This window comes from Eulemur rufifrons, chromosome 27 (genome assembly GCF_041146395.1).
Source record: "Eulemur rufifrons isolate Redbay chromosome 27, OSU_ERuf_1, whole genome shotgun sequence".
NCBI classification, from domain to species: Eukaryota; Metazoa; Chordata; class Mammalia; order Primates; family Lemuridae; genus Eulemur; species Eulemur rufifrons.
The window spans coordinates 19,520,722-19,544,965 of NC_091009.1; the positions used below are offsets into that span (position 1 = coordinate 19,520,722).

At 33.3% G+C, this 24,244-nt stretch overlaps 1 protein-coding gene across 1 annotated transcript in view; it reads right to left on the minus strand.

Moving 5' to 3' along the window:
- The window catches only part of SPATA17 (spermatogenesis associated 17), a 127,956-nt gene that overhangs the window by 11,384 nt on the left and 92,328 nt on the right, over positions 1-24,244 (minus strand). Inside the window, exon 9 of the mRNA XM_069459665.1 lies at positions 15,186-15,321. Within this exon, the coding sequence (XP_069315766.1) occupies positions 15,186-15,321 (136 nt within the window). The remainder of the gene's footprint in view (positions 1-15,185; positions 15,322-24,244) is intronic.

The following is a 24,244-nucleotide window of genomic DNA, read 5'->3' on the forward strand; positions in this document are numbered from 1 at the left end:
TAGAGGTAACAATTCTATCCAAAGATGAATTAGCGATAAAGTTTATACTTTAGAATAAAGGAAATAATTCAAGAAAGCACATCCTTCAAATATACAATTAAGGAATCAGTCTCATCTCAGATATTTAGTGTGTAACACTAACTGATAGAAGATAATGATCTAGTATCTATAAAGTTAAGAGAAAAAGTTTGTGAGCTTGGTATTTTATCCACATTCTAGTTGTCACTTACATATGAAAGCAACAGAAAGGCACTCTTAGATTCGTATTAATGGGGAATAGATTCAGCTGCAACTGACAGCCCAAATTAACAGGGACTTAGAAGTTTACACGAACACAGAGGGTTAGTATGATACTGTATAGTGTAAGGTCTCAGGATTCTTCTATATGATTATTCTATCTTTTGTGGCCTACATTGATTTGAGGATTGTATTATGATCAAAGATGTCAATCAATCTCTAGCTATCAAATCCCCTATTCCAGACAGCCATAAGGAGGAAATGAGAAGAAAACTCACTTTTCTTTAAACACACCCTCGGGAGGCAGTCTACCATGGGACTCTTGAGTTCTACGTGTTTTGCTGAATGTGCCAGAAATGAAACGTATAGAAACTTTGTTGCTTATTCAATCTGACTCCAAAGGCAATATGTAATAGCAAAAACATCTAAAAACCTTTTTCTTATCCCTTTAAAGGATGTACCAATACGAGTAGAATTTAATACTTCTGTTTTACTGAACTGTCTTACAAATCAAGACATCACTTTGCACATAGCAGATGCTCAATAGTTGGTATTGACTAACTCTTAATAATATTAAAAATGAGATTTAATTGTATAGAAATTATGGTTATGCCTGTAAAATGACTGATTCCCTTTTAAAGATAAGATAAAAATGTTTAAACAAGATTTTCTGGGTTGAACTTCAGGTTTATGGAGAGAAATTCATTGGAAATCTATATATAGACTTTAGGTCTTTATGCTTCAGAATGTTTGGCTCAACACAAAATGTGGACATCATATTATAAAACTATGTTGAATGATAAATGGAGAGCTATCACTATCATCCTTTAATAATAAGCTAACGTCTATGCATTAATTTCATAGAAACTCTTAGTGGAATTTTAGTCACCTAACCACCAACTATGATTCTTCTATGTTGCATTATACATACATTTGAAAAAAATAATGATATACATGGATATGCTTTATTGCTGCCTTTAGCAGGATTGAAACAGTATATCAAATTTTATTTTGGTGGTCCTTTTATTAGCTTTCTACCACTTGATCAGCTGATATCACTAATAATAAATTTTTTTTTTATAAACTAGAGTTTCCAAGTCCTGTCCTGAGACTGTAATATTTCAAAAAACAGTCTAAGCTTTAGGGAAAAAACCAATTACAGAAACAGCATTAAAAATGCCAAGCACCGGGCAGAAGCAATTCTGGATCAGTTTAAAAAAGTGATTGATGAAACTCTAATCCAAGCTGAAGGAACAGTTTCACGACAAGCTGTGACCATTCCACACACTTCATTAGCTGCCATAATTAGCCTGGTGTTTCAATTTGTTAGAACTGGTGGGGACAATTTTCCTCAGAATGCAAACATCAAAAAACAGGGTCCCTCAGACTTCAGAAGAGGCTGATGAGAGGTTTTCTAGTCTCTGTTAACTAAAAGATTAATTATTGCTGATGGGAGGCTGTGCTGTGATTGTCACTCTGTCTATGTGCATTACTTTTAGCATTAGAAGAAAGATATGGGTGACACTGCACTACTCAATCAAGCAGCTTCACATCAGAGCACAAAGTCGCTTTTAATATCCAGGGTATTTTTGATTGATTTTTCTTCCTGTTTTCTGGGTTCAAGAGTCACACCTATCTATTTATATTAGAATTTTTAAACAGGCTCTAAAATATTGAGAAGCTTAGTTCATGTGCTTTGCCTCAAGTCAGAGCTTCCTTCTTCCCCTAGATCAGCAAAACAGTGATTTCATATATTTCTATGATTGCAGAATATAATGACATCTTTCAAACATGTTTATAAACCTTCTAAGACTACAAATGTTTAAAGCAACCTAGAAAGCTACATTAATTTTACCTATATTTAGAAATATAGCACTATAATTTGATCCCTGGATTAAGGGAATGTACCCTAATTTTTCATAATACAAACTTGTGAAACCAAATTAAATGGGATAGTAGGAAGGGGACTCCTACTTAGTTTTCTTAAAACAAGAGTAATTTCTTTTCATCTTTGGGCCACAGGCAAAGCTGATCCTTGATAGTATATACCTATAGACAATGTCATTAAAAATTTCACCAAATCTTTAATTTTTAATCCCTTGGGTTTACTATTATTTATTTTCATTAAGATAGTCTTAAAAGAAAAAGTTCCACTTTATATATCTTTTTAAAAAACTCATTTCTTTAATAAACGAATTAGAAGGAGTAATTTTACGAGATGTGGAGGAAGCAGACATAGCTGATGAAACTGGTGGCATTTTCAAAACCACTACAACACTGGAGTGGAGAAGTTTTAAAGTGAAACAATGTAACATCAGAGAAAAATGCTTGTCTCAGTTTACAGGGGAAATTTTCCATAGATTTCACTGAAATCAAGTCTCTTCTATCCCAAACAATTGGGCAAATGTATCACTTAGAGCAGTGTTGTCCAATAGAAATATAATGTGGGCCACAAATGAAATTTTATTTTTCTAGTAGCCACATTAAAAATAGTAACAAGAAACAGGTGAAATTAATGGTGTGTGAATAAAATAGTTTAATCCAAGATATCTATGTAACATGTCATTATTAAATATTAATATGTTACTTTTTAAAACTAAATCTTTGATATCTCATGTGTATTTTACACTTATGGCACATCTCAATTCAGAGAAACCACATTTCAAGTGCTCAATAGCTGCATGGCTATAATACTGAATTTCTTTCTCAGGGAGCAGTTGTTTGCTATTTAGTGAATAGAGCAATTCTGGAGTTCTATGGAGTTACATAACAAATGGAACAACGAAGAGTAGAACTGCTACTATCTAAAAAAAATGTACACTGAAGAAATGCACATAGATTCGAGCACCACCAGAATCAGTGAGGATAATGTAATATTTAAGAAATCAACAGGCCAAATAAGGAATATGCAGATGGTAGAACATTGGTCCCCAACCTTTTTGGCACCAGGGACCGGTTTCATGGAAGACAATTTTTCCATGGATAGGGTGAGGCGGCTGGGGGAGGTAGGTAGAGAGGGAGGAGCAGATCTTTGCAGACCAGTATCAGTCCGCAGCTCGGGGTTGGGGACCACCGGGGTTGGGGATCGCTGTGGTAGAGTACCATGCATACCACTGAAATTCAGTTTAGCTACAGATGGGACCAGAAAAATAGTGCAATTTCTAGGGCACAAATGCATGGTTAAACAAGAGCATTTTCCTTAGCTGTAACAGAGATGAGATTCACCCAACATGCATCAGTATAGTTATATTGGTTTCCATATTGCTTTCACTATATAGCTTTCACATTTTCATATCTATTACTAAATAGCTGCTAAATCAAGCACTACCCTCAAATTCCCTCGTGATCCAGCAATTAAAGACTTACTGTCTATCCCAGCAGGAAGCCCCAGGATTACTGTCCATTCTGATTGCTTAGTACTTGAGCACTATATTTACCAAATATTTTAAATATGGCTCATGTCTATAATACACACATAATGAGCTGGGCATATTTACCACTATTATTAATAATTCTGTAAATCTGTGGCTAATTCAGTCATATTGTAGTTTTTGATCTTCTCATCAAATTTCTTCTTCCTAAACTCTCAGGAAACATAATCAGATCCAAAATACCTAAATGTAGTAGCTCTAAACAATCATATAGAAGGCATATAGAAATTAATCTTATTTCAGCATACCAAATCATTAGTTATTCAAAAAAATATTCCAGAGCTTATTTCTATCTGGGTAATAGTGTAAGTCTTTTTACTTCCACAATTCTACCTCTCTACTGTTTAATCCTTGATTTAATTTTTAAACAGTGGAGGATATACTCAAAATAACTCTTGTAGTTCAGACAAAATTTTTAAAATCATTGTTGAATCATTCATCTTAAAATTGTTACATACCGAGAGAATCTTGAGGCTTAAATTATAAAACGGTAAATAAAAACTTCTTGAGCAGTGAAGATTTTGCCATAAAAAAATGAAATAAATACAGCTGGAACACTTCTGTCCTTTGTGAAAATACTTCACAGAGTGTGGCTCTTTGTTACAAAAAGTGGGTTGATCTGAAAAGGCTGGAAATTAACCCAAGCTGCCCCCTCTGAAGACCTTTGCTTGGAAACATTTCACATTATAAACCATACATGTACACCATTGGGGAGAAATCATGTAGCATGAAAATAAATGTTGATTTGTGACTTAGAAGAGTAAAATGGAAACAATACTTCATTCTCTCCCAAATAGTTGATATTTAGTAGCCTGTCATAGAGTAAATGAGAGAGCCAACATTTTCCTTTAGCATGCTCCAGGATGTTTCTGAGAGCAACCAATTCATGGATTTGGTCTGCTCCTACTGACATCGTGATAGAAAATTTCTATTTTGTGAGCCCCTTTTGGAGCCTATAGAGGTTGTTTTCTTAACTTCAAAATGATTAAAAGTTCTTTTGTTGATGAAACCTTCAGTTGGAAGGAAAGTCTTGAAACTTCAAGCCCAAATAGAGTATCTGCAATTTTGGAAACACATCTGGTTTGGCTGCTTGGTGAAAAGTTCCACATGCCATTTTGACCATTTCTTTAAGCATGAATTACACTGCCCAAAAATCCTGAATGTAGGTTTGCATACTGCTTTAGGGTAGTCAACTTCAGAGCCAGTATGTAAGTTTCAATATAAGAAAGATGGTTCTTCAGTGACTTCCCTTTATCTTCCCATTCCATGACACCTTTCCTGTTATGTGGGTGTGTGTACACAATTACGCATGAAAAGACTGGCGAGTTCTATAGGGCAAAGGCACACGAACCTTGAATATATGTAGCAGATATACTTCAGTTACTGTGTTTAGAAGGTAACTAACTTTTTGATTCTAACATTTAAAAAACAAAGCCCCTATGAGATCATGATATATGATAATGATGAAAATGATTACCCCCCAATTTAAAAAACATATTTGAAAGACAGGTAATCTTTGAAAGTGTCTTTCTTTGCTTTGGAACATTAGACTTTGATGAGGCACAATTTTAAGTACACTATAGCAGAAAGAAGTTTTAGGACGTCATAAAAAAGTCAACTCTTAAAGCTACCATCGATTATTTTAATGATACTAATCCATAACTTTGTATGAAGACAGTAGCTACGTTCTATGATGATTTTCATCATAGAACACCAAATACTTAACATTCCATACTTGAAACAATCTGACAAATTCATCAACTTCAGATCCATTTTTATTATTATTATTTATATCTATTATAGATCAGTAAGATGAGAATTAGAAAGTTAAAGCATGGGAAGTTTTATCAGTAATGTTTTGGGGTAAAAAGAAAAGTATATGTTAGTTATGAATGTATCTAATATATCTATCATTTGTTTTTCTGATATATTTTTAGAATTTTTACTGTACTTTGAATTTTAGGTACCACTAGTCATGAACATGGAAACTTACTTTTAAAACTAAGTATACATTATACATGTAGTATGTTGTACTTCCTTAATTATGCTATTAGAACTAGAAAGTATATTAGTATTTGCAGGTTAGATTGCCTCCACTCTTTGGATATTATTTGTGTGTATTAGATGTTAGAACCAAAATGACAGATGATTTCTAAATTCGATCCAGTGTATCAAAAATTATAGAGATAAAGTAAACAAAACTTCAGATTCAAACAGGTATAGTTTCAAATTCTATTCATTTCTTTTAAAAATGCTATTTTCAAGAAATGTTAACTTTTAAAATGGTTTATAGGCTTTAGCAATATGTATAAGTTTCTATTGAATATGTTGACAAATAAAATGGAAATAATTTTCTTAAAGTAATACATATATGACATAAAAGTGAAAAAAAGTATATAGTAAATGTTAATTATTCTTCATTACTGCCATAATAAATATGTCTTGAGATTGGTGAGTTACAAAGAGATTTGTACAGACATACTTCCAGTCTTCTAATGGCAAATAACTAGATTTGTACAAAAACAAATGCAGAAAGGATATATAATAAAAATAATTAAAGTACTGAATAATGCACATAAATTATATTTTATTTACATTAAGAAAATGTATTTTTGGACTAGGATGTAATTTTTATATCAGGATTTGATCTTTTATACACTAGTTAAAATTGCTAGTTATGTATAACTTGAGTGGGATTTAGTTAGGAAAGGCATTTCTAAGGAAGGAGATGGAGAAAACTAGTATGTCTCCCTAGTATTTGGCATAAGTTGACTATGTGGATGAGAGGAATTTAGAAGAAAATCGATGTCAGAGATGAGAATAAGCATTCTATGTTGGGCATATTAAGTGCAAGCTGACTCTGGGATAAGCAAAGAAAACAGTTGAAAGAGTAATACAGCAATATTTTTTTTTTTCCTCTAATGCTGCTTACAGGCAAGTTGCATGATTAAATGAAGAAGGTAGGGAAAGCAAGACATTTATAATGCAACAGACAAATGACAATGCATTGCTAGTTAGACAGCATAATAAGTACCATCTAATTTTCTCTTTAGAATCCATTTATTCTTCAAAGCCCTAGATCATCATCAAGGGACCACATTTTCCAACTGAGGAATTACAGAAGAGGAAAATTAGATTTTATTAAATATTCCAATTGTTGTGAGCAAACCCTTTGCAAATAGCTCATGGAATAGATTTAATAAGAAAGGAAGGTCAACATTTGTATCTTTACAATCAACAGTGTGACATTATTTTTACTACTTTTGTATCTTTATCGTATTTAATTCATATCTTTAAAGCCAGTTGCCGCCCAGACTATCAAGTATCACTTTCTAGTCATCTGGTAATTCATATTTGTTAAAATTTTAACATGTAAGCAGATTTAAATTTTTTCCTAATAGCTTACTCTTATATTAGGCACCTAAAATTAATTCAGAGTTAATAATACAATTATCAATCTGCCACTTACATGACAGATGTTACAAACTGAAGCATTCTCCAATCAGTCTGGAAGTATAGCTTCAAGTATCTCAGGATAAATATGAATGTTTAGTTAAATAATTCCATGAATAACTTCTTTAAGAGAAAATATATTGCATTTAGGCAGAATTTGGAAAATATTCAGTAAAGTATGTTAAAATAAATTAAATCTAGAACAGTAACTTTCACAATGGAAGCCTTTCTTCAAATGAACTCTCAAGCAGGAAGCCCAGCATGGGACACAGACGAATGGAGCTCTCTTTGAGTTAAGGACACGTTCAGCACAGGGCTCAGGATGCTGAGTGCTCCTGGGTGCACATTATGTAGTGATATGAAGTGATCAGGTAATGCGAAATTAAAAAAAGAATTTGAGGATTATTTTTATGGTCTGTGTCACTACTGGCTTCCTTTGCCTTTCTGTAAGAGGTAAAAAAATATTAAGCACTAACTTGGGGAGATTTATAAAAAATAATTTTCAAAGAGTTGCTTTTTATATTCTGATATAAAATCAAATGGAAGATACAAAAGGATATGAAACGTTATCTATAAATTCACATCTGACTTGACAGGAAGCTTCCAAAATCAATTCCCCCTACATTAATCTATAAATTTACACAATAGCAAATAAAATTCCAGCTGATCTAAGACTAAACATGTGAGAACATCATTTCTAAAAACCACTGATAACAGCCAATGTTGATGATGGTGAAGGTAGACACACGTATAGAATAAAGCACACATTTTCTTTAGGTCAGTCTGACAATACATAACAAAAGTATTAATCATATGCTAAGGACTCTATAACAGTCTGGGCTCTCCAGAGAAACAGAATCAACAGCATATAGATAGGGTATCATCATCTCTATGTCTATTTCTATCTCTATCTCTAGCTCTTTCTACATCTCCATAGAGAGAGAGATAGAGAGAGAGAGAGAGGAAATATATTTTAAAGAATTGGCTCATGTAATTCTGGAAACTGGCAGGGCTAAAATCTGTGGGCAGGCCTGTAGCCTGAAAATTCAGGCAGGAGTTGATGCTGCTGTCTTAAAACAGAGTTTCTTCCCTGGGAAACCTCAGTTTTTGTTCTTAAGGCTTTCAACTAATCGGATGAGATCCACCCACACTGTGGAGGGTAATGTGCTTTATTTAAACTCAACTGATTGTAGATGTTAAATACATCTGCAAAATACCTTCACAACATCACTTAGATCTAGTCAAACTGACACATAAAGCTAACCACCACACCCTTTGAGGCAGACATTTTACTTTCAGAAATTCATTCGGAAAAGATGTATGTCTAAGAATGTTCACCTCAGTGGCAGTACGCAAACATCGCTGCTAAATGGTTTGATAGGGACCCACCTAGAAGGACACATAAATATCTCTTTGAATTCTCCATGGCAAACCTGCAGACATAGCCAGAATGACACTTGACGAAGGACTGTTAATGCTAACTCTGTGTTCATGTAATGGTTTACGTACTTCCGTGATTCGCAAGATCAAAATCAGTCTAAGGCATAAAGTGTACTTCTTAGTTATATTTCTAGTCACTTGGGCCCGCTGATTCTGGCAAACCTCCTCTTTTGCCAAGTCAAATCAAGACCAGAAGGTCACAGAAATGAAAGCAATGATCTTATATGTGAGAATAAGGATAATAGGTATGGAGCCCAAAATTCCCACTGATATCTTAACCCAGTTTCCAACAACAAAAAAGTACATTGAGACCTTTACATTTAAAAATATTAAGGTTATGAGTTGAATTGCAGAGAAGTACAGAGATAACATATTCCACGTCAGATGAAAAAATTTAACGCATTTTTCTAGATTAGCAATAATGCACAGAAAACTAGCAAATATTGAATTTTTAGAGACTTACAAACTTCCAGAGGAACTTTTCATAAAGTTCAAGAATCACATTGGGACTAAAAACTTCCAGAAAGAAAATTTTATAGGCAAGCTATAAAACCTCTCACTGTCAAACAAAGATTTTTGTCCTCCACCATGGTGTACAGCTGCAGATCTAGGGCAAACACCTCACCTGGGGTAATGTAAATCTCACGGACTTCAGAAGGAATCGTTTACCATAGTCTCTTCAGAGCTGTACAGTTATTAATAACCTGATGGAGAGATCTCTAGGTTTAAGACTTTACTGCAGTTACAAAATACAAAGATTTGTTAAAATGCCTTACAATGCTTCTTTACAAAAATTTGTTCCATTATGTTTGTTCATTACTCAAATGAAATATTTAGAGTCAAATGCAAATTGAGCCCTTAAGGTTAATGATTATAGACTAATATAGTCAGATCTAATCTTTTGAAAATCTTGGATACATCACTGCACATATTATTTCCATTCACAAGTTAAAAATTCAAATTAGAAACTCTGTTGTAAGCATTTTAAAACCATAATTGGAAATTATTAAGCAATGTATCAAATTGATCAGAAACAAAACAAATTAAAAAGCAAAAGTTGCATAAATGTGTATTAACATAGTACATCTAAACTATTCTATATGTTAAATATTATTTTAGTAAATAATACAATGCAATATTTGGCTCTGTCCAATTTTCTTAAACACATAATAAAGTGTGTACATATATAAATATATGCATATACAGATGCATCTACAGCTTTATAATAAAAATGTATATAAACTTATACTTTTCCTGAAGCCTACTGACCTTAGGAAGACTAAACAGCAGTAGTCAGGGGGAGAAAGCTGAAAAATTTCAGTTCCTGATATATTGTGAAAGAGAGAGAGAGAGAGAAAGAGAGAGAGCATGCACTTAAACTGAATATTTGATTATTGCAGGCCATTCTCATAAGCAAAATATTTTCCCTCAATTACAGCTAATTATTTAATTGTTTACATTTGCTAATGAAATGAAACAACACAAAACAAACAACTGTAAGGGGCTGTTTTTCAGCAAGTGCATAATCATCAATCAACACATAGAGAAAGATTCTTAAAATTATATGAAGCTGGTCTGTTTAAATAGAAAGGCATATTTTATCCCAATCAATGCATAAAAGTAAAATTATCCATAACTGAGGCATGTTTCTCTGCTGTACAGTTCAGCTGTAATGATCCCCACACACTGCACTTGCACATCAATTATGATAATCATAATCACGGTCGTTAAGCTGAATGTTCATTATTATCAGGATGCTGGTGACAGCAGATTCAATCACCGGGTGCAATGGGCAAGCAGTCACAGTCCCACCCAAGTTTCTGCAGACAACGATGTGCCACATTAAATCTATGATGTGTTCCACATCCCACTCCATTCCAGAAGCCGTAGACAGTAAAGGTCAACTTTATGTTCTGTGCAATATGCTTAGGTTCTCTAAATTAATTCTTTGGAGTGCTGGGTATTTTTATGCTTTGCAGCTTATAAAATCCTGTTTAGGACCAAAATGCATGTGAAAATAACAAAATAGGACTGCTCTACTGTTGTAATTCACCTGTAATAAGGCGTATGAGGAAAAGCTCTATCAACATGAATCATCTTGAAAGGGTCTCTTCCTGAGTTTTGCAAACAAGGAAAAACATGAAACGGTTCCATTAAAATCAGTTGTCTAAAATGCATATGGAAACTCATTCCAATTCAGACAAAGGCCTGAGACTATCATTTCTGCTTCAGTAAATATGAACATATGTGAATGTTTTGACAACCAAAAGAATGTTTTTAGTACACCGAATTTTTTATTGTCCAACTCCTTTGAAGGTACCCAAATAGATTAAATTAATAGTGACTGACTGGTAGAGTCTCCTTACTTAATTTCATATCTATTTTAAATATTGAGCTTAGTACAATAAAGAATTTATAAATACAAAGAATTTATCTGAACTTAAAATTTTGACCATTTAAGGCACAGACTTAGAATCTAACAATTTAATTTGAGCAGTTTACAAACAGATGAAAGAAATATGAGTAAATTATATGCTAGGTACATTATTTTATTATTGATTTCCACACTTTCAAAATACTAGATATTTGTTATTTTTCATTATTGATTTTCATACTTTTGAGGAAAATAGTATTTTTTGCTTTCAATTTGTTGACTTTGTGATTTCTTTGTATGGTGCTTTTTAGATCAATAGCATTCCTAATCAAATGGAAAATTAAATAATATTTTATATATTAATTGATTTAATGTGAATGTGATGAGAGGAAGAGTATTGAATTACATTGAATTTTCTGCCAACTGACTCTTTTTAACACAATTGGTTAACAAATCATTTGAAAACTATAACTCCCATGTTTAAGATGATAAAAGAGAAAGAAAGTTTTCCACATAGATGATCTTAAAACATGATGGAAAGGGTGGAGAACAGAGGCCAAATATATCTAATTGAGCTGCTTCTTGGCTGAAATCAATCTACTGCATTAAACTAAATCTCATGCACATTTAAATGTGTATAAATTAATCCATCATCCCACAGAAGAACCATAAGACCATGTCACCTCTTTCTTTCTTCAACATTTTGAACCTAACATCTCTAGTGTCCCAAAGACTACCTTTAATCTACTAATAATGAATAAGTTGTGGCTCTAATTTCTGAGATGAAGAAACACATTTTTATAAAAGTATAAAAAAAGCCTGCTTTTAGCAAACTATTGGATGCAAGTCTCATCCAAATCACTTAATAGCAAATCAAAATATAAAATATTTTTAATAATTCTAAGATTTTATGTATAACCAACAAAACGACTACCTCTGTATTGTGCAGATTACATTAGCCACACAGAAAGATGATTTATTTAATACAGTTGTTTGAAGACATAAGAAAAAAGATGAGCAGAAATAAGGAAGGAAGGGAGGAAAGGAGGAAGAAAAAGGAAGAAGGAGGGTAAGGAGGGAGGGAGAAATTTATACTTGCATTTAGCATTTTTCTAAACAATTTGGATAAGGTTGGGGGAACCAATAATTTTTATGATTTAAGTAATCTCTATACTTTAATTTTCAGGGCCTATAAGAATAATTATCAATTTTCTTACATGTGTATGCTTTCTAAAACTATATAGAGGCACACAATGATTCCTCCAAAATAACAAAATAAACTATTTTTCTTTTTAGCATGTATCCAAAAGATTCTATATTTCCATGAAGTTGCTTACTTTAGTTAGGCAAATACATATTCTTGAAATATGTCAGAATGTATAAAGTGAATCTGTTACATAAAACCAAAAGGAAGTACTGTATTATTTTAGGAAACAAACATTTTGCACAAGGATATTTCTCTGAAGTAGCTGAATGTCAAGATAAGTCATTTATATTTTAAAGAAATAAACTCGTCCTTGAATTAAATGGAATGGTGAGATGGCATAAAAGCAAAATGTTTATGTCAAATAAAAAATGACATATAGACCAAACCACACATTTAAAATATGAAATTAAATAGTTAAAAGTCATATTTAGCTTATATTCTGAATAGTTGCATATTAGTTAAAAATGAAAGCCTAGAATAGTTTGGGGAATTTTATGAAATGACATTGCTATGGTTCAAGTTCGTTCCCACCAAAACTTATGTTGAAATTTGATCCCCAGAGTGGACATCCTCGGGTTTTGCCTCTTTGCACATGTCCACTTCCCCTGTGACCTTCTCCAACACGTTGTGACACTGCACAAAGGTCCTCACCAGAAGTTGAGCAGATGCTGGTGCCATGCTTCTTGTACTTCCTAACCTACAGAACTATGAGCTAAACAAAGCCTTTTTATTTATAAATTACCCAGTCTCAGGTATTCTGTTATAGCAACACAAAATAGATGAAGACATTTCGTTGTCAACATTTAAGTTTGTCAATTAGTTCTAAGAGTGAACTATATCAAACTACTCATTCCTTATGCCATGGAATTACTAGTGTTTTTGAATGTCATTTATTGAAGAGACCATCCTGTCCCCATTGTGTTTATTTGGCACCTTTGTCAGAGATCAATAGAACATAAATATGTGGACTTATTCTGGGCTCTCTACCCTATTCCATTGGTTGATGTGTCTATTTTTATGCCAATACCATGCTGTTTTCATTTCTATGGCTTTGCAATATATTTTGAAATCATGTAGTGTGATGCTTCCAGCTTTGTTCTTTTTGCTTAAGATTGTTTTGGTTATTCAGGGTCTTGTGTGGTTCCATAAGAATTTGAGAATTGTTTTTTCTATTTCTGTGAAAAATGACATAGGGATTTTGATAGGGATTGCATTGAATCTATATATTGCTTTGAGTAGTATAGACATTTTGACAATATTTATTTTTCCAATCCACAAACACAGGATATCTTTCAACTTATTTGTGTCATCTTCAATTTCTTTCATCAATATTTTACAGTTTTTAGTGTACAGATTTTTCACTTCCTTAGTTAAATTTATTCCTAAGTATTTTATTTATTTATTGATGCTATTGTAATGGGATTATTGTCTTGATTTCTTTTGGGGATAGTTTGTTGTTAGTGTACAGAAACACACTAATTTTTATATCCTGCAACTTTATTGAATTTGTTTATTAGTTTTTTGGTGGAGCTGTTAGAGTTTTTTATATATAAGGCCATGCCATTGGCAGAGGCGATTTTACTACTTTCTTTCCAATTTGGATGTCTTTTATTTCTTTCTCTCATCTAACTGTTCTGCTAGGACTTCCAGTACTATATTGACTAGAAGTGGTGAGAGTTGGCACCCTTCTCATGTTCCTATGATTTAGATCAGCAGTCTCCAACCTTTTTGACACCAGGGACAGGTTTCATGGAAGACAATTTTTCCACAGATGGGTGTGGGGGGAGGCGGAGCTCAGGAGGTGATGTGAGCAATGGGGCATGGCTATAAATACAGTAAAGCTTCGCTTGCTCACGGCCTCTCACCTCCTACTGTGCACCCCTCTTCTTCCTAAGTTTCATGGCAGACAATTTTTCCACACACCAGTGGTGGGGTGGGGGTGTGGGTGGGGAGCAGGGCTGTAGCAGAGCTCTGCAGCCAGTCCCTAACAAGCTGCAGACCAGTATTGGGCTTGCGGACTGCAGATTTAGATGAGACTTTGGACTTTAGACTTTAGAGTGGCTATTGAAATGAGCTAAGACTCATGGGGCTGTTGAAATGGAAAGAATATATTTTGCATTTGAGAGGGCATGAGTTTTGGGGGCCAGGAATGGAATGCTATGGACTGAACTGTATCTCCCCAAAGTTCCTATGTTGAACCCCCAATGTGACTGTATTGGAGATAGACCCTTTAAGGTGATTAAGGTTTAAAAAAGTCATGAAGATAGGGTCCTGGTCTGATGGGATTAGTGCCTTTACAAGGAGAGATACAAGAGCCTGCTTTCTGTCTGTACACAAAGAGGTCATAAGAGTACGATGGAAAATGATGGTCACCTATAAGCCAGGAAGAGAGGCCTCACCAGAAACTGTCTACATTGACAGCATTACCTCAGACTTATAGCCACCAGAATTATGAGAATAGAAACGTCTGTTGAAGCTACCCAGTCTATGGTACTCTGCTATGGCAGCCTCAGCACAGACTAAGACATCACACATGTGCTACATACAACAAAAATGTTATGTATCTGTTAGGCATGTGCACGTGACATATGAGTTGCACAGATACATATATGCATGTTAAATGTAAGTTATACATTATGGTATATATGTATATCACATACATTTCTACCTATTTATCTATCTATATACATACACACAGAGATTGAGAGAAAGCAAGCAAGCACTGATCTCCATGCCTGAGAGTTAGCTTAACTCCATTCTATGACCTTATATTCAATCCCTGATCCTAGTCAAATGCCAAAACCAATGACCATGCCATTGACTAGAGGGCAGTTAAGTCATAAAACATAAAAACACAATACTGAAAAAATAACTAAAAACAAATCTCTTACTGACATAAGTCAGCAGTACCATCTTACATAAAACAGCTATGAATAACTGTAACCAAGGGTCTTAATTGCAATAAGAATATTTACACTTGTTACTAATGTATATTTTTAGCTTTTTGAAAGGAATACCATTTTTTAATGTTTTGTTACCTCACCTTGTCACAGATCCATTTCCTAGGATTTTCAGCTCGGAAATGTTGTTTTCCATAAGAATCAGGACTATACTTGCTTGATGTATGTATTGATGGGATGTACTTTTTATTTTTGTTGTAGGAAGCAAATGGCACGAACCTGAAAGAATATTTAGGAGATGTTGTTAATTTGATTTCTAGAGACATTTGATTAAAAGAATAAGGATTTCTAGAAGTAGTCTAGTATAGTGAAAATAATACATGATTTGGAATCAGATTACCTAGATTACGTTTCAACCTGGCACTGACTATCTGTGTCACTAACTTCTATGACTCTTTACTTTCTATTCTGCAAATGGAGATACTGAAATTTTCTTCATGGAATTTTTGTGAGTCTGAAATATTTTGTAAATATGGACAATGTCAAATAATAAATTTATGAATTAATGGTGCCAAATAACTCAAAATTCATTGTGTAAGTAAAAATGTTCTTTATTTTAAAATAGTATCACAAAATAAAAAGGAAATCCAGGAAACTCAATTCTCACTGAAACAAATTTTCAAGTCTTAAAGTCACCCAAATAATGAAGGCATTATTGGCAGAGGTTATGAATAATGGAGCTTTCGAGTCAGCCACATCTGTATTTGTATCTTTGCTTTGCCTTTGCTAGCTGTGTTTCCATATGCAAGTTACCTCTATGAGACTTTACTTCCAAATAGGCTTGTTACAAGGAATAAATAACTTAATATATGTAAAGCATTTATTAATAACATGGGAGGCTGAAAAGAACAAATGTCTAATAAATAATGTTGGTGCTTAAAGTAGAAGTAGAAATAATTTGTTGTTATGGTAGTCACTATCATTCTCATCATTATTACTTTAGGTATTATTATGATCAACATAAAAGAAAAGAACAAATTTTTAAAAAGCCGTATTAACTCTCACAGACCCTCTAAGGTTGTGAGATGGCTTTAGCGCAACCTGGTGAATTGCTCAAATCCCTCACCAAAACCCACTGAAATATGAGTAAAGGAATAAAAAAAGTTATAAACCTACAAGAAAAAAAAGGACAGAGGATGAAAAAGAGGAATTGAAAATACCAACTAATTTTCAGTAGGTGAAAGGCAGAGAGAAAATTTGCAATTGACACAGAAGAGAAGAAAACTGAAATCTAAGTGTCAGAAGAGTGAGGTGCCAAAGAGAAATAAGGCAATTTGTCCTGCAAAACCCTGGAAAAGTTCAGGAACTAGAGCTACAGTTACTGCAGAAGGTGAAAGTAAGGAATAAAACTGAAAACAGATTAAAAGTGTATGTGAGGAGTCATGATAGTCCCAGGTCCCTGTCCCAGTCCACGCATCCACAAGAAGAGCCTGTTCTCAGCAAAATTTACACCAAAAAGTTCTGGTCCCAGGGAAAGTAGGACAGAGGTCAGCCAAAGTGAGGTACCAAATGGAATATATGCATTTTAATCCAAAGCCTACCCATTGAACTCTTCCCTTGCTCATCTAAGTGAACTGGCAGTTAGACTTATATTGTTCAGAAGACTGATTGAATCTTCTCAAAAAATACTGAGAGTTCCCAGAGAAACGAGTTCAAATACCAACATCTGGGGATGTCTTGATTAAAAGGCCATACCACAGTAGAATAAAATCTATCAGTCAAAAAGCTACTCTCACACCAACACTGTTTCTAATCTAATTTTTACATTTCTTTTTTCAGTAGGCATTTAAGAATGGATTTCCAGTTGGTAAAACAATCAACACGGAAGGAAGACACAAATCCAAACGTAGAAGATAACCTAGAAGAATCAGACATCACAATGGAGGAAACAGGATTACACTTATTTTTAATAAATATAATTAAAGGAGATATGGGAGATATGGTATCAATGAAATAAGAATTGCCTACTTTTTCAAATAAAAGGAAAATTTAGAGGAAAGTAGAAGCTCTGGGAAATAAAAAACTATATAGCAAGATAAAATATTCTGCTGAAAAAATATTCTGCTGAAAAAAAATTCTGAAATTCAAAATTTAAAAAAAAGTTCAAGTTCAACATATATTTATTGAGCCATTACCATATGTCAGAAATTTCACATATCTTGTTTAGTTAAGATACATAAGGGTTTTCTTTTAAATCTAAATTCAATTAAACATTTATTTTTTTGCCACTTAATAAACTTAGAAAAAATTAGTGTTATTTCATCAATTTTCATACCTCTCTGCAATTTTATAACATTTGTTAATAAATTACTTCTTAATATTTTTCCTATGAAAAATAAAAACAAACAGAATATAGAGCATTGAATTACACAAAGCTACAGACGCATGTATTACTAAATATGCTCTTGGAAAAAGAGCTCTCATATAAGACAGATTATGGTCCTTCCAGTGCTAATTTGCACATGGGATGGATATCACATGCAAAAAAATTAATGCGGCCCCAATGTCCCTGAGTATACAAAGGCGGTGCTGTGAGCCGGCTGCTGCACTTACAGTTTTTATCACTTCTGAATTGCATTTTAATAGTACATTTTTCTTTTGTGTCTGAACAAAATTTGCTTTCTCAAGGGAATGGATGGTTGAGAAGACAAGGCTGAAAGACTAGGTATTTCCCTGCTTATGAATTAATTCTTTCATTTAGCCATCATGTTTCATTAAAGTAACATGTATGCAAATTTTTGAGTGTACCTATGTGTGTGCATGTGTATATATGTGTATATACTCAAAAAAATTAAATGTTTTATAAATAAGCTTTAAATAACACTTCAAATTAGGAAAACAATATTTAATTCTCAAATAGGATTTGCTCAATAAAGTATAAATAACTATGAAAACTCCAAAAATAACTTTAGTTTATAATCCAATTTTAGATAATCACCAATTACTTTAAAAGTATGTTCTTTTACCAGTTTTAAATATATACATTCAGTTGTACTTTATTCTTGAAGTGAGTACTTTTCAATGAACTGAACATCATGTTAAAGAAGAAGATACAGGGTTGTCTATTATTTTTTGTTATCTTATCAAAGATATAGATCTGGCAAAAATTTTTAAGAACAGTGTGGAGATATAGTGGTATATACAAACAAGTCATTACTTGAACATCTGGACAGTTACAAAAGAATTGGTAAAGGTCTCAAGAAGCAAAAATTAAAAATAGTCAATTAGCTTCAGGGAAAATAGGTCCATTGCAAATATAAAGTCTTCAAACACTGAGTATTAATATACTTAATATTATATTGCAAATAAGAACACTAACAAATCACACTTAACTTTCTTCCCTCTTATAACTGTTTCATTTCCCTCCTTTTCTTATAGTCCTACTACTACTGTGGCTCATAATTCTAGGTGTTCTTCCAACCCATTTATTTCACTGCCAGATCATTCAAATTTTCAAATTGTAAATTTCTGTTGCCTGTTGATTCAAACCTAAACCCTTTAACCTAGCTGTCAGGCTTCTTAGGATGCACTTGATCAGTCTTCAACCACTCCCTACCTGCCATTCCATGGATACCATTTACTTTCTTCCCCCATCCTACCACTCTGCCTTTGTTCATGCTCCTCCTCCTGAAGTGCTGATCCATGCACTACTCATCTTTCAAAATCCACTGTAACAACCAGGTTTTCTAGGCAGCCTTTTCTACCCACTCCAACCTGCACTGGTATCTCTATTGCCTAAATATTTATTCATTAAGTAAACATTACATGAAATACTTTTATATACCGAGCACTTTGAAAAACACAGGAATATAATGATGGAAGATGTGGTATGTCTGAAAGGAATTCACCTTATAGTAGGGGGTAGGGAATGAGACAATAAACACAAGTAGAATGTGATAAGTTTTGTGCTGGATGTATGCATAAGAGGGAATTGATGCACAGAGGAAGCTTTATGTTTGCATATGCATATGTGTATGTGGGTGTAGGGGATTACTGGCAGGGAGTTGGAGGGTGGAACATGGAAAAGTTATCTTCCCAGACCATGTATGCCACAGTGAGTATTGAAGACAATCAGAGTTCAAGTTAAAAAGTTGGTGAAGATTACTTTAGACAGAAGGAACAACACATACAAAGATATGGATGTGAGCTAGAGCATAAAAAGGAACACTGAAGAAACAGCAAAGGATTCAACAAAGCTAGTAAATTGAGTTATTATGAGGGAAACAAAGCAGATCATGAATGGCTTTATAGTAGCGATGAGATTGCCCATGGAGAATGTGTTTGGTAATACATCACAGATCATTATACATTGCAAAACATCTTTCTTTATTTTTACATATGTATGAATTCAGACTGCTCAAGCCACAGAGGATTCTGCCTTAGGTAAATTATTTCAAAATGGACATAATGATAGAGATTTATAGATATCAGGACACATGGCTATGGAACAGGTCTCAGACATCAAACATGTCCAAGATCAGTCCCCTCTCTGTTAAAGGGCTCCCAGGGCAATATACACATTAAGCACAAAGCAGGATAAAGGGATACTTCATTACAAGTTAGAAATTTGGCCCCAGACTGCAATAAATTCTCCAATGAGCTATGCAAGAGCATACAAATAAGTCTTTTTGCCTAGGTTAGAAGCAGGATATATAGTAAACTAGAGCAAGTTTCTCTTACATAATGAGTGACTATCAGTACATTCACTTTTTCACGTGGGGAAAGAGAAACAAATACTTTTCCCTCACCTCATAGTGGATACAAAATTATTCCATTCTCAAGTTTTAAAACTTCCTATACCTTATAGACAAGAAAATGTAATGAGATGTTAGAACAGAAAGTAAGTTCTTACGAATTTTAGTGTCTTAATATTTGAGCAATTGAACTTCATATGTTCAAATAGTAGATCTCTAACTACCTTAACAGTGACTGTAAGATGCTATTGTTTTTTTAGCATGCACTGTTGAGGTGATAAATGCCCAAAGAATCTCTCAGAAAATCAACAGTTTTATCTTTTATAACAAAGATGTTAACATTGGAAGGACAGGCACTCTTAAACAGGAGTGAGTGCTAGGAGTCATCCCAGAATCTTTGCTTAAAAGTTCCATCTAAAATACTTGCAAAAGGGGGAGCAAGGAGTAAGAGCTTCGTAATATTCAAAACAGAGCAGTTATTTAATTTGGGGTAAAGAAAAAAGAATAGAAAAAAATATCGATTATAGGCTAATCAAGGGAAGAGAAGTTGTACTCTTGTCTATAAAAATTTGACATGCAAAGACACCTAGGTTTAAAAGTTTGAAAAGAGTTGATGAAAGAATTAAAAGAGAAAGTATGGACAAAATATATTGATTTAACCTAATAAAATGCCAAGTGGAAATGTCCAATAGGAAATTTTCATGTTATAAAAGCATATGTCCTAAAAAATTATTCTTAGACTATAATATTTTAATCATTATTATAATATAGAAATAGCAAATTTAATGTTTGGAGGGCAGACTTACAAGCACTTCATGCATGGTCTCATGATCAAATAACAGTTCTCAGTAACTAACCATAGTTTTTTTTAAGACAAAGCATTTTGAAAGAACATATAATCAGATATATACAAATTATTTTTGTCAATTATATTTGAAACAGTATGAGACATGTTTTATATTTATACTATGTTTAATTATTGATGGATAATTTTAGCCCTTCTAAAAAAACCAAAGCAAGTAAATTGCCCAATTCACAAAAAAGGGCCGTAAAATAATGAATATTTGTCCTTTATGATACAGAGTAGTCTAGTTTTAGAAAAGGGTCAGCAAATAAATATCTTTTTCATTACCTTCAATATTAGAAATAAAAAATATCTTCACTGTATATATTAACTACCCAAATTTCTAGGTAAACTTAATATATAGTTGATTATAACAACAGAAAGATTACAAAGCATAATCTACTAGTCTATTAAGATGTTTTAGACTAGTGGAATTTTTGTTGCAGAGATGCTACTAAAATGAGCAACAACCTGAAATTAAACAGACTTCGTTTATAGATAAAGATACCTTTCACTGAGATTTTAATGTAACCGTAGCTAAAAGTGCTTAACACATAAAGCATTTTATACTTAGGAATAGAATTCACAGTAGAAATTTAAAATACATGAACCATTTAGGCAACAATATTGGTAGCACAGGTCTCTCTCCCAGGTAGAGAGATAGAATTGTAATATTTAAATATAAAGAATACAATGGCAAGACTATCTGTTCAACTAAACAGTAAGCTTGTCTCTAAAGTTAAATGGAAAGATATCTTTTGCCCTTCTCTTTACATTTTTCTTAGCTTAGGAGGAATGGATTTCCCTGATTTTATCATTATTAACAATTTCAAGGCATTTTCATTACATCTATGCAACAGCTTTCTGACATATACATTGTAGAGTTCACTTTAACTTTCCTCTAATTAACCGTGAAAAACCTTTTAAAAAAATCTCTGCTATAAGATATTCAATTTAAAGGCTCCAGCTAAATAGCATTCACATAGGCTCTTTTAGGCCATTTACAACATGAAATGTTTTAAACTAACAAAGTTTATAAAATGGCTAAAAATGATAAGCTCACATATTTTAAGGACTTGTATAAATGATATAAAGAACTTATATTTCAAGAGAAAAACAGGTGGCAAGAAACACTTATCAAAATTATTCTTAAGAAGGTCTGAGAATGAAATAAGCTGAAACTGACCAAAAGCACTAAGGAAAATCAAACATTCTTTTTGAGCTATATCCAGAGCAGCATCCTCCAAACTATAGTCTGAGGATGGGGGGATTCCATGGCCAACTAGACTGTTGGCTCCATAATGTCAGGAGGCTTTTGTCTATTTCATTCACTGCTATATCCCCAATGCACAAGTAGTGCCTGGCACATAGTAGGCATGCAACAGTATCTGCTGAAAGAATGAATGAATACATTTGTAAAATGCTATATACTGTATTATATTTCCTCTCTTTCATGTTCACACTAAATATAAAAATATTTAAGACTTAGATGCACTGTAAATGCCAATAATTTGCTTAATTATATTTAATGTAATTTCTCCTGAATTTATTTGACAGAAAACTCATTAATATCTTCCAGACTCATGTTTCAAGGCACATAGTTTGGAAAATAGTGTTCAGTAAGAAAAAGAGAAAAGGAAATATAGGCCTATTACTAAGAATGCTAGTATAATATTAATAAACATCAAAGAGAAATCACAATTGAAATCATTTTCTTTTGCTTGATTTTTTTCAGTGAGAATAATTTTTGTAATAAGACATATTAGAACAAAACAAATAAAACCTAGTTCAAGCTCCAGAGTCAAAATTCACTACGTAAAAACACATTGATAACCTACTATTTGTCAAATAACTTTACTATTTGCTAAGTGAAGTGCATAAGTCAGGGGCTGTGTTCTTGAGGAGCTTATTATCTAGAGTGAGAGGGATAGATTTCCTTGGATTTATTATTATTATTATTAACAATCTCAAGGCATCTTGGCTTAGTGCAGGCATGCTTAGCCTGCTGCTGTCATGACTGCGGCCTAAAGACTAGCCCACCCCCGTCCCCAGAAAAGCCTCACCACAGCCTCTACTAACTATCATAGTCAAGGCACTGGGGAAATTACAGACTCCACTGACACTGCACAGCCAAAGAAATCATACAGAAACTACACTATGGCAAACACCCAGAATCAAAGTGAAGGTACCCTTCCCAACCATCACTGTACACATCTTTAGGAAACAATCTTGTACAAAATTCAGTTCAAAAACTAGAAGAAGCAACTGTTAGCTACATGTGAAATATCAACATAAGGATGCTAGAAACATGAAAAAGTCAGGAAATATGACACCTCCAAAGGACTACAATAATTCTACAGCAAGAGAGTCCAATGAAAAAGAAATTTATGTCGGAAAAATAATTCAAAATGATGATATTAAAGAAGCTCAGTGAGATACAACAGAAACAAATAAACAATACAAAGAAATTAGAAAAATATTTCAGGATATGAATGAGAAATACACCAAAGAGATAGATATCATAAAAAAGAACCAAATTCTAGAATTAAAAAATTCAATACATGATATAAAAAATACATTTAAAAGCTCTGAGAATACACTAGACCAAGCAGAAGAATTTCAGAAGTTGAAGACAAGTCTTTTGAAATAAACCACTCAGACCAAAAAAATAAAATAAAATAGACAAGAATAAAGAAAGCTTATATGACAAATTAAACACCATAAAGCAACCAAATATTCAAATATTAGGTGTTACATAAAAATGAACAAAAGTCCAAAGGCATAGAAAATCTATTTACCAATATAATAACTGAAAACTGAAGACATACAAATGGCCAACAAGTACATGGAAAAATGCTCAACGTCACCAATTATCAGAGAAATGCAAATCAAAACCACAATGAAATATCATCTTACACCAGTTAGAAGGGCTACTACTAAAAAGACAAAAAGTAACAGATGTTGGCAAGGATGCAGAGAAAAGGGAACTCTTATACACTGTTGGTAGCAATGTACATTAGTACAGCCACTATGAAAATCAGCAAGATGATTTCTCAAAAACTAAAAATAGAACTACCATATAACCCACCAAGCCTACTACTGTGTATTTACTCATAGGAAAATAAATCAATATATCAAAGGGATACCTGCACTCACATGTTTATTATAGCACTTTTCACAATAGCAAAGATATTTCACTGACCTAAGTGTCCATCAACGGATAACTGGATAAAGACAATGTGGTATATACACATAATAGAATACTATTTGGACATAAAAAAGAATGAAATCCTGCCATTTACAGCACCATAAGTGGAAGTGGAGGTCACTATGCTAAGTAAAATAAGCCAGGTACAGAAAGACAAATATTGCACGTTCTTACTCAGGTGGAAACTAAAAATGTTGTTCACCTGGAGGTAGAGACTGGAATGATAGACAAGAGACTGGGAAGGGTGTATGGGTGTGGGAGGGAGATGAAGAGAGATTGATCAATGGGTACAAACACACAGTTAGATAGAAGGAGTAAGTTATAATGTTTGATGGCAGAGTAGGGTGACTATAGTTAACAATATACTGTATTTTTCAAAATGGGTAGAGGAGAGGA